Source organism: Oncorhynchus tshawytscha, unplaced genomic scaffold (genome assembly GCF_018296145.1).
Source record: "Oncorhynchus tshawytscha isolate Ot180627B unplaced genomic scaffold, Otsh_v2.0 Un_scaffold_7041_pilon_pilon, whole genome shotgun sequence".
NCBI lineage: Eukaryota > Metazoa > Chordata > Actinopteri > Salmoniformes > Salmonidae > Oncorhynchus > Oncorhynchus tshawytscha.
The window spans coordinates 106,657-118,988 of NW_024609821.1; the positions used below are offsets into that span (position 1 = coordinate 106,657).

Consider the following 12,332-nt stretch of genomic DNA (forward strand, 5'->3'; position numbering starts at 1 on the left):
AACAGAAAGGGAAGAAGAGAGAGAGTGATAACAGAAAGGGAAAAGAGGATAACAGAAAGGGAAGAAGAGAGAGAGAGTGATAACAGAAAGGGAAGAAGAGAGAAGTGATAACAGAAAGGGAAGAAGAGAGAGAGTGATAACAGAAAGGGAAGAAGGAGAGAGTGATAACAGAAAGGAAGAAGAAGAGAGAGAGAGTGATAACAGAAAGGGAAGAAGAGAGAGAGAGTGATAACAGAAAGGGAAGAAGGAGAGAGAGAGTGATAACAGAAAGGAAGAAGGAGAGAGAGAGTGATAACAGAAAGGGAAGAAGAGAGAGAGAGAGATAACAGAAAGGGAAGAAGGAGAGAGAGAGGGATAACAGAAAGGGAAGAAGGGGAAGAAGGATAACAGAAAGGGAAGAAGAGAGAGAGAGAAAGAAAGAAGAAGGAGAGAGGATAACAGAAAGGGAAGAAGGAGAGAGAGAGTGATAACAGAAAGGGAAGAAGGGAGAGAGAGTGATAACAGAAAGGAAGAAGGAGAGAGAGAGTGATAACAGAAAGGGAAGAAGGAGAGAGAGAGTGATAACAGAAAGGGAAAGAAGAGAGATGATAACAGAAAGGGAAGAAGGAGAGAGAGAGAGTGATAACAGAAAGGGAAGAAGAGAGAGAGTGATAACAGAAAGGGAAGGAGGAGAGAGAGATAACAAAGGGAAGAAGGGGAGAGAGTGATAACAGAAAGGAAAGAAGGAGAGAGAGAGAGAACAGAAAGGGAAGAAGGAGAGAGAGAGAGATAACAGAAAGGGAAGAAGGAGAGAGAGAGAGAGATAACAGAAAGGGAAGAAGGAGAGAGAGAGAGTGATAACAGAAAGGAAAGAAGGAGAGAGAGAGGAAGGGATATGTTCTCCCCTTTGTCAGGAGCCACCAGGCAACCTTCCCTACTCAGCCATATGGGTAGGTTATGGATAGGGCCCTCTTCTTCTGCTACAGTACTAAACCATCTCCTCTTTCCTCCCCTCTATCGTCCCTTACCTCTTTCTTTCCCCTAGGCTACATTAGCCTCAGTGTTTCTCAGAGCCCTGAACCCTCTGACAGCAGGGAAATTATTTTCTCTCCCTGCCTCTCTCTCTACATCCCTCTCTTTTCTAATCTGTCTCTCTATCTAGTTCTCTCTCACTCTTCCTTTCTCTTTCTCTCTTGCACATTTCTTGGCCTTTTGTCTCCTCCTTCCTCTTACACATTTTCTCTGTCTCTCTCTCTGTGTGATTCTCTCACTCACTTGTGTCTGAAACAGAGACAAAGCTGGTCTCATTATTCTCTCTCTGTGTGTTTCTCTCCCTCACTTGTGTCTGAAACAGAGACAAAGCTAGTCTCATTATTCTCTCCCTCACTTGTGTCTGAAACAGAGACAAAGCTAGTCTCATTATTCTCTCTCTCTGTGTGTAACAAAGGGAAGAAGGAGAGACTTGTGTCTGAAACAGAGACAAAGCTAGTCTCATTATTTCTCTCTCTCTGTGTGTTTCTCTCCCTCACTTGTGTCTGAAACAGAGACAAAGCTAGTCTCATTATTCTCTCTCTCTGTGTGTTTCTCTCCCTCACTTGTGTCTGAAACAGAGACAAAGCTAGTCTCATTATTCTCTCCCTCACTTGTGTCTGAAACTTGTGTCTGAAACAGAGACAAAGCTAGTCTCATTATTCTCTCTCTGTGTGTTTCTCTCCCTCACTTGTGTCTGAAACAGAGACAAAGCTAGTCTCATTATTCTCTCTCTCTCTGTGTGTTTCTCTCCCTCACTTGTGTCTGAAACAGAGACAAAGCTAGTCTCATTATTCTCTCCCTCACTTGTGTCTGAAACAGAGACAAAGCTAGTCTCATTATTCTCTCTCTCTCTGTGTGTTTCTCTCCCTCACTTGTGTCTGAAACAGAGACAAAGCTAGTCTCATTATTCTCTCTCTGTGTGTTTCTCTCCCTCACTTGTGTCTGAAACAGAGACAAAGCTAGTCTCATTATTCTCTCTCTCTGTGTGTTTCTCTCCCTCACTTGTGTCTGAAACAGAGACAAAGCTAGTCTCATTATTCTCTCTGTGTGTTTCTCTCCCTCACTTGTGTCTGAAACAGAGACAAAGCTAGTCTCATTATTCTCTCTCTGTGTGTGTTTCTCTCCCTCACTTGTGTCTGAAACAGAGACAAAGCTAGTCTCATTATTCTCTCTCTCTGTGTGTTTCTCTCCCTCACTTGTGTCTGAAACAGAGACAAAGCTAGTCTCATTATTCTCTCTCTCTCTGTGTGTTTCTCTCCCTCACTTGTGTCTGAAACAGAGACAAAGCTGGTCTCATTATTCTCTCTCTCTGTGTGTTTCTCTCCCTCACTTGTGTCTGAAACAGAGACAAAGCTGGTCTCATTATTCTCTCTCTCTGTGTGTTTCTCTCCCTCACTTGTGTCTGAAACAGAGACAAAGCTAGTCTCATTATTCTCTCTCTCTCTGTGTTTCTCTCCCTCACTTGTGTCTGAAACAGAGACAAAGCTGGTCTCATTATTCTCTCTCTCTGTGTGTTTCTCTCCCTCACTTGTGTCTGAAACAGAGACAAAGCTAGTCTCATTATTCTCTCTGTGTGTTTCTCTCCCTCACTTGTGTCTGAAACAGAGACAAAGCTAGTCTCATTATTCTCTCTCTCTGTGTGTTTCTCTCCCTCACTTGTGTCTGAAACAGAGACAAAGCTAGTCTCATTATTCTCTCTGTGTGTTTCTCTCCCTCACTTGTGTCTGAAACAGAGACAAAGCTAGTCTCATTATTCTCTCTCTGTGTGTGTTTCTCTCCCTCACTTGTGTCTGAAACAGAGACAAAGCTAGTCTCATTATTCTCTCTCTCTGTGTGTTTCTCTCCCTCACTTGTGTCTGAAACAGAGACAAAGCTAGTCTCATTATTATTCTCTCTGTGTGTTTCTCTCCTCACTTGTGTCTGAAACAGAGACAAAGCTAGTCTCATTATTCTCTCTCTCTGTGTGTTTCTCATTATTCTCTCTCTCTGTGTGTTTCTCCCTCACTTGTGTCTGAAACAGAGACAAAGCTAGTCTCATTATTCTCTCTCTCTGTGTGTTTCTCTCCCTCACTTGTGTCTGAAACAGAGACAAAGCTAGTCTCATTATTCTCTCTAGTCTCTGTGTTTCTCTCCCTCACTTGTGTCTGAAACAGAGACAAAGCTAGTCTCATTATCTCTCTCTGTGTGTTTCTCTCCCTCACTTGTGTCTGAAACAGAGACAAAGCTAGTCTCATTATTCTTCTCTGTGTGTTTCTCTCCCTCACTTGTGTCTGAAACAGAGACAAAGCTAGTCTCATTATTCTCTCTCTCTGTGTGTTTCTCTCCCTCACTTGTGTCTGAAACAGAGACAAAGCTAGTCTCATTATTCTCTCTCTCTCTGTGTGTTTCTCTCCCTCACTTGTGTCTGAAACAGAGACAAAGCTAGTCTCATTATTCTCTCCCTCACTTGTGTCTGAAACAGAGACAAAGCTAGTCTCATTATTCTCTCTCTCTCTGTGTGTTTCTCTCCCTCACTTGTGTCTGAAACAGAGACAAAGCTGGTCTCATTATTCTCTCTCTCTGTGTGTTTCTCTCCCTCACTTGTGTCTGAAACAGAGACAAAGCTAGTCTCATTATTCTCTCTCTGTGTTTCTCTCCCTCACTTGTGTCTGAAACAGTGACAAAGCTAGTCTCATTATTCTCTCCCTCACTTGTGTCTGAAACAGAGACAAAGCTAGTCTCATTATTATCTCTCTCTCTCTCTGTGTTTCTCTCCCTCACTTGTGTCTGAAACAGAGACAAAGCTAGTCTCATTATTCTCTCCCTCACTTGTGTCTGAAACAGAGACAAAGCTAGTCTCATTATTCTCTCTCTCTGTGTGTTTCTCTCCCTCACTTGTGTCTGAAACAGAGACAAAGCTAGTCTCATTATTCTCTCTCTCTGTGTGTTTCTCTCCCTCACTTGTGTCTGAAACAGAGACAAAGCTAGTCTCATTATTCTCTCTCTCTCTCTGTGTTTCTCTCCCTCACTTGTGTCTGAAACAGAGACAAAGCTAGTCTCATTATTCTATCTCTGTGTGTTTCTCTCCCTCACTTGTGTCTGAAACAGAGACAAAGCTAGTCTCATTATTCTCTCTCTGTGTGTGTTTCTCTCCCTCACTTGTGTCTGAAACAGAGACAAAGCTAGTCTCATTATTCTCTCTCTCTGTGTGTTTCTCTCCCTCACTTGTGTCTGAAACAGAGACATAGCTGGTCTCATTATTCTCTCTCTCTGTGTGTGTTTCTCTCCCTCACTTGTGTCTGAAACAGAGACAAAGCTAGTCTCATTATTCTCTCTCTCTCTCTCTCTCTCTGTGTTTCTCTCCCTCACTTGTGTCTGAAACAGAGACAAAGCTAGTCTCATTATTCTCTCCCTCACTTGTGTCTGAAACAGAGACAAAGCTAGTCTCATTATTCTCTCTCTCTCTGTGTTTCTCTCCCTCACTTGTGTCTGAAACAGAGACAAAGCTAGTCTCATTATTCTCTCTGTGTGTTTCTCTCCCTCACTTGTGTCTGAAACAGAGACAAAGCTAGTCTCATTATTCTCTCTCTCTCTGTGTGTTTCTCTCCCTCACTTGTGTCTGAAACAGAGACAAAGCTAGTCTCATTATTCTCTCTCTCTGTGTGTTTCTCTCCCTCACTTGTGTCTGAAACAGAGACAAAGCTAGTCTCATTATTCTCTCCCTCACTTGTGTCTGAAACAGAGACAAAGCTAGTCTCATTATTCTCTCTCTCTCTGTGTGTTTCTCTCCCTCACTTGTGTCTGAAACAGAGACAAAGCTAGTCTCATTATCATTATTCTCTGTGTGTTTCTCTCTCTGTGTGTTTCTCTCCCTCACTTGTGTCTGAAACAGAGACAAAGCTGGTCTCATTATTCTCTCTCTCTGTGTGTTTCTCTCCCTCACTTGTGTCTGAAACAGAGACAAAGCTAGTCTCATTATTCTCTCTCTCTCTGTGTGTTTCTCTCCCTCACTTGTGTCTGAAACAGAGACAAAGCTAGTCTCATTATTCTCTCTCTCTCTGTGTGTTTCTCTCCCTCACTTGTGTCTGAAACAGAGACAAAGCTAGTCTCATTATTCTCTCTCTCTGTGTGTTTCTCTCCCTCACTTGTGTCTGAAACAGAGACAAAGCTAGTCTCATTATTCTCTCTCTCTCTCTGTGTTTCTCTCCCTCACTTGTGTCTGAAACAGTGACAAAGCTAGTCTCATTATTCTCTCCCTCACTTGTGTCTGAAACAGAGACAAAGCTAGTCTCATTATTCTCTCTCTGTGTGTGTTTCTCTCCCTCACTTGTGTCTGAAACAGAGACAAAGCTAGTCTCATTATTCTCTCTCTCTGTGTGTTTCTCTCCCTCACTTGTGTCTGAAACAGAGACAAAGCTAGTCTCATTATTTTCTCTCTCTGTGTGTTTCTCTCCCTCACTTGTGTCTGAAACAGAGACAAAGCTAGTCTCATTATTCTCTCTCTGTGTGTGTTTCTCTCCCTCACTTGTGTCTGAAACAGAGACAAAGCTAGTCTCATTATTCTCTCTCTGTGTGTGTTTCTCTCCCTCACTTGTGTCTGAAACAGAGACAAAGCTAGTCTCATTATTCTCTCTCTCTCTCTCTGTGTTTCTCTCCCTCACTTGTGTCTGAAACAGAGACAAAGCTGGTCTCATTATTCTCTCCCCTTGGAGTTACTCTGCTCTCTTCCACAGAGAGACATTGCAGGGCTACGTCCTTAATGGCACCCTATTCCCTACATACTCCACTACTTTTGACCAGAACACTATAGGGCTCTGGTTTAAAGTAGTGCATTGTGAAGGGAATAGGGTGCCATTTGGACACAGCCTATGAAGGTTAATTTTTAATGAACTGTTCACCATTGAAGTAGTAGCTGCCCTAATAATGACGTTATCTTATCTCCAGAGCCACACTCTGTTCATGTCTCTCCAGGTGTCTGAATTCTCGGAGCAGGAGTTCTGATCTAGGATCAGGTCCTCTGCTGTTCATATCATCTTGTTCATTATTCCTCTCCTCCTCTAATCTCCTCGTCCCAGTCAGAGCAGGTTCAACTCCCTCTCATGACTGGTTCCTCTTATGGTTTCTTCCTACCTAGGGACTGTTTCCTTGTCACTACTGTCTCTCTGATCACTCTTTAGGCTCCAGCTGTTGTCAATCACTGTGATATGTGTTTGTAGAAAGTGCTGGCTTGATTAATTGATTGATGGATTGATTCCCTAGGTATTGGCGGTCTCGAGGAGTGTGTGCTGAAGTCTGCGACCCTCTCCACCTCCCCTGCCCTCCCCCCTTTCATCCCCCTCAACTTCGAAGCTACGCCCATCGTACGAGTGGCCATCGAACCCAAACACCCAAGTAAGTGTCAAACACACACGGTTACACACAAACACACACGGTTACACACAAACACACACGGTTACACACAAACACACACGGTTACACACAAACACACACGGTTACACACAAACACACACGGTTACACACAAACACACACGGTTACACACAAACACACTTACACCACATTGTGAATTTGTTGAGGTTGTTGCCTGTCAGTGATGTTTTTGTTGTCTGTCATCTGAGGTAAGATGCTAATGTTGAGAAGCTAACGTTCCTCCAGCACGCCAGCAATTCTGTCAACCAACCAGCTATTCAACCAGTCAGTCAGCCGATCAGCTGGTCCACAGATAGTCAGACATTCCTGCAGCTCTTCCGTGGTATTCGTTAGTATTATAGCTGAGGGCAACATTTGCCTCATATGGAGGGAGTTCGTCAGCTAGCAGTCAGTCAGTTAGTTAGCTAGTCTTAGAAATGGCTGGTATTTTAGTTTCAGGATAACTATTTTGGGAAGCTTCAAATAGTGTTTGTTTGTTTTCTTTTAAGTAGTTGCACTTAGTAGTTGAGCTGACCTGTAACCCTGAAAATTCAAACCCGTCCTGGGTTATGTTCATCAGGGCACTCATCAGAAAGTGTTTGAAAATGTTTTGCGACAGGAAATGAAAATTAGCATTTAATTCTGGATAAATCCAAGTAGTCCCTCCCTATTTCGGGATTTCTTCAGTTTGATGCCTAATGAACATGACCCAGGTAACGTCAGTCTAAGGTTTCTTAACGAAAGACAAATGTAGGTTTGAATCCAGGGTGTATTATGTGCAGTAGTGCTTATACATGGAAATGATTAATGCTTAGTCTACTAAGAAGTACTTTTCTACAATCGTGTGTGTGTCAAGGTGAGATGCCTAAGCTGGTACGGGGTATGAGGCTGTTGAACCAGGCTGACCCGTGTGCTGAGGTTCTGATCCAGGAGACAGGAGAACACGTACTGGTCACGGCCGGAGAGGTCCACCTACAACGCTGTCTGGACGACCTCCGAGAGAGGTGAGCCTCTTGTTTTCCTCTTTTGATTGACGAGTTCGACGGTTTATTTCGACAGTTGGAAACAGAGAGGGAGAAACAGCAGGAAGGTTGGACGCAGGGATTGAACCCCGGTCTCCGTTGGAGAGAAGTATATTATGAGACTGAAGCCGGGAGCGTCATCACTTAAACATGAGCTCTGCACAGAGAGGTCTGTCAGTCAGTCTTTATGGCTGTATCTATCTATCTTTGTCTGTCTGTCTGTGATTTGAAATCTAGTCAATAGTAGTGACATTTTGACCAGACGCCCTGTAACAGAGTGTAGATGAGCAGCAGACGGCTCAGTTTGAGATGACTCAGTTTTTATACCGTCTGGCCCAGTCTCACACACTGATGATTGACATGATGATTCTGTCTGTGTGTGTGTGTGTGTAATGTTTCTGACTGAGAGTGGGTGTCTCTCTCTCTATAAAAAGTCATGTGTGATTATTGACTGGAGATGCTGTCTTTAGATGTCTCTTCTCCACTCTGATCATGTCATAGAGAGAGAGAGAGAGAGAGAGAGAGAGAGAGAGAGAGAGAGAGAGAGAGAGAGAGAGAGAGAGAGAGAGAGAGAGAGAGAGAGAGAGAGAGAGAGAGAGAGAGAGAGAGAGAGAGAGAGAGAGAGAGAGAGAGAGAGAGAGAGAGAGAGAGAGAGAGAGAGAGAGAGAGAGAGAGAGAGAAGGGGTTTAAAGAGTTACATACAGAGATGTTAAATACAGCTCATTTCATTTGCATCCTAAGACCAGTTGCCCTCCATCCCTGCAATAAACTAAACTCTCACCAGCCTCCCTCTGATGTTGAGGGATCAGGTCCTATGTATAGCTATTCATAATCAATACCTAAAGCTGTTGTAAGACCACCCACACATGTGAATGTAGCATTTATCAGTCCAGTCCTGCTAAGATGCTGTATTATCTATGTGTATAGTACATAAAGAAATCAGCATGTGTATCGTTGGAGGTGTGAGGTGGGGAGATGTTTGAACACATCAAAATAGATATTCCACAGCTTTATTTCAAATGTAGTTTTCATAACCCCATAAATCAAACATTTCCATATGCTTTGATACTTTGAAAATGATACAAAGTACAGTGGAGTCTAGGCCTGTGTCCCAAATGACATGCAGTGTGTTGCAGTGGGACAAATGTGCAGGCCTCAATCCTAAATATAGATGTACATGTATATAGATGTTCAGGTGCGTTATCTCTTTAACATACATTAGTATGTCCAGATAAATCTTTGGGAGATTATTGAAATCATGAGGGAATTGGGATTTCTGGGAAACTTGGGAATTTAGTAACTGGAATTTTACATTGCTAATGGTGAATATCCACAGTCCTAAAGCGTTAATTCTCCAGAAGAATGAATGGGAATTAGAGATGACATGTCCTTCGGTGTAACCTTGGTACTAACTAAATCTGCATCTATCTGCATACGTTGTCCTTGTCACTCAGTTCATCTGTATAACTTATCAATGTAGAAGACAGAGTATTGATGAGAGGACCTTTCATTCAGCCAATCAGTCAAACTGGTAATCCTCCCACAACGGAATGATCGATGGCTACATTGGTTAACACGTTATGGATTGGGCCAAGGACACAGAAAGTTAGGGAAACGGTCAACATGTAGTTTATCAACATTGGACTACACTAAAACATCATTTTCATGTTTCAATGAACTTACTCTCAGTACAACCTTTGGAGGAATCGAAGTTATCAATTATATTACAGCATTACACAGGCACACACACACACACGCACACACACATTCATTTCCTAACTAACGTTCTTATAAGGTCAACATGATTGTTGCTAACTCAAACACACAGACCAGATTTATAAAGAGTCTCAGGGATCTTTACAGCTTTCCCCCTGGAAGATAACACAGGGTGATTTAGAAACAGTCCTAAACCAGCCGGAATGACAGGGCATCCAGGGACTGGATCCCGTCTAGGAAGTGTAATTCTATGTTTACAAATAGTCCAGGCCAGCCTGATTAGGTCACCCAGGCAGGTGAAACACTAGAATTACCTTGTATTCCCCTGTTTGGTGAATAACAGTCCCAGCCGTAGAGAGAGAACAATTTTTGTCTTTGTGTTCTATCTCTGTGGTCCCCACTGCATTTAATCAGGGGATGACTGCAATTCTTATTCTATGTTTGAAAATATGCCAGTCAGTCAGCTAGTCGGGCAAAGAGCAGGGCAGGACAGAGGAAGGGGAACCGTGTTGGCTGTGAATGCCGACTGACCCCGTTGTGACATCACACCAACACACACAAGCAGACTGGCCCGTGGCCATTCACTCTCTAGCTCAGTAAGAGGTCAAGCCCGTTTTAGCCACTCGTGGCACGTGGGACTGTGACGTCACAGCGTCAGGATTCTGAAGCTAAAACAGCGCCAGGGTTGTCTCGCTGCCCTGGAAAGTGGGTCATCTGATCCTGACCAAGTTAAAGCTGGAGTGAACCAGGCAAACCTTTTTATTTCTGCTCACTAATGCACACACACACAACACAGCTTTTTTCATGTGAACTTTCTGGACTTTTTGGGTGTAAAAATGTATTCCCATTCAAAATCCAATTTTCCCTAACCCTTACGCCTAAAAAGCCCTGAAAAAATATATATATATCTTACCTTGTCAGGACATTCTGGTCCTGACAATGTAGGCAACATGTACACACAAAAACACACATTCAGACACACAAAACCACACACTACACACACACACGCAGCCATAGTTACAATGGCTCCAAATCACCTCTATATTATAATGCCGCAGCAATAAAACAATTTCCTGTATGCACAGTTATGGTTTTCCAACTCACGATGCGTTGGAGAAATGTCCAAATGATTAGAAGAAGAGGGTTCCTAAACGAGGCTGTAAATCAAGTGTTCAGGATGGAGACTCATAGGCTGCGTCTCAGCTGACACCATGTTCCCCAAGTGCACTACTTTTGAACAGGAGCAGCTATGGGCCGTTCTGGCTCAGACGAGGCAGACTTATCCAAGGCTCGATTACTTACTTTTGACCAGGGCCCATAGGTTGTCATCTGGGGGACACCAATATCTTAAACGCGGTGTGAGTTAGTGATAAAAATAATGAATGTCCTCAACTCTTTGGTTTATTCAAGACACATAAACAGACAACTTGTACGTCCCAAATTTGACTCTATTCCCCATGTAGTGCACGACTTTTGCCCAGGGACAAGGTAGTAATCCACTACACATGGAATAGCTTGATCTTCATCAGGTCAAGTTGGTCTGGTTATTTATTAGTTTTGTTTCTGTCTAGCACCGGATTACTGGATGTGTGTATATCTCCTCTCCCACTGAATAAGTCATATCTCCCTGCTTGATTACTGGATGTGTGTATATCTCCTCTCCCACTGAATAAGTCATATCTACCTGCTTGATTACTGGGTGTGTGTATATCTCCTCTCCCACTGAATAAGTCATATCTACCTGCTTGATTACTGGGTTCCTAAACGAGGCTGAGGGTAAAGTGTGTATTATCTCCTCTCCCACTGAATAAGTCATATCTACCTGCTTGATTACTGGATGTGTGTATATCTCCTCTCCCACTGAATAAGTCATATCTCCCTGCTTGATTACTGGATGTGTGTATATCTCCTCTCCCACTGAATAAGTCATATCTCCCTGCTTGATTACTGGATGTGTGTATTTCTCCTCTCCCACTGAATAAGTCATATCTCCCTGCTTGATTACTGGATGTGTGTATATCTCCTCTCCCACTGAATAAGTCATATCTCCCTGCTTGATTACTGGATGTGTGTATATCTCCTCTCCCACTGAATAAGTCATATCGCCCTGCTTGATTACTGGGTGTGTGTATATCTCCTCTCCCACTGAATAAGTCATATCTACCTGCTTGATTACTGGATGTGTGTATATCTCCTCTCCCACTGAATAAGTCATATCTCCCTGCTTGATTACTGGATGTGTGTATATCTCCTCTCCCACTGAATAAGTCATATCTCCCTGCTTGATTACTGGATGTGTGTATTTCTCCTCTCCCACTGAATAAGTCATATCTCCCTGCTTGATTACTGGATGTGTGTATATCTCCTCTCCCACTGAATAAGTCATATCTCCCTGCTTGATTACTGGATGTGTGTATTTCTCCTCTCCCACTGAATAAGTCATATCGCCCTGCTTGATTACTGGGTGTGTGTATATCTCCTCTCCCACTGAATAAGTCATATCTCCCTGCTTGATTACTGAGTGTGTGTATTTCTCCTCTCCCACTGAATAAGTCATATCTCCCTGCTTGATTACTGGATGTGTGTATATCTCCTCTCCCACTGAATAAGTCATATCTCCCTGCTTGATTACTGGATGTGTGTATATCTCCTCTCCCACTGAATAAGTTATATCTCCCTGCTTGATTACTGGATGTGTGTATATCTCCTCTCCCACTGAATAAGTCATATCTCCCTGCTTGATTACTGGATGTGTGTATTTCTCCTCTCCCACTGAATAAGTCATATCGCCCTGCTTGATTACTGAGTGTGTGTATTTCTCCTCTCCCACTGAATAAGTCATATCTCCCTGCTTGATTACTGGGTGTGTGTATTTCTCCTCTCCCACTGAATAAGTCATATCTCCCTGCTTGATTACTGGGTGTGTGTATTTCTCCTCTCCCACTGAATAAGTCATATCTCCCTGCTTGATTACTGGATGTGTGTATATCTCCTCTCCCACTGAATAAGTCATATCTCCCTGCTTGATTACTGGGTGTGTGTATATCTCCTCTCCCACTGAATAAGTCATATCTCCCTGCTTGATTACTGGGTGTGTGTATATCTCCTCTCCCACTGAATAAGTCATATCTCCCTGCTTGATTACTGGATGTGTGTATTTCTCCTCTCCCACTGAATAAGTCATATCTCCCTGCTTG

At 43.1% G+C, this 12,332-nt stretch overlaps 1 protein-coding gene across 3 annotated transcripts in view; it reads left to right on the forward strand.

Moving 5' to 3' along the window:
• Positions 1 to 12,332, forward strand: part of efl1 (elongation factor like GTPase 1) — a 111,802-nt gene that overhangs the window by 73,665 nt on the left and 25,805 nt on the right. For all 3 annotated transcript variants that reach the window (XM_042319011.1, XM_042319013.1, XM_042319012.1), the window contains exons 16-17: positions 6,250 to 6,381; positions 7,254 to 7,401. In XM_042319011.1, coding sequence (XP_042174945.1) covers positions 6,250 to 6,381; positions 7,254 to 7,401 — 280 coding nt within the window. The remainder of the gene's footprint in view (positions 1 to 6,249; positions 6,382 to 7,253; positions 7,402 to 12,332) is intronic.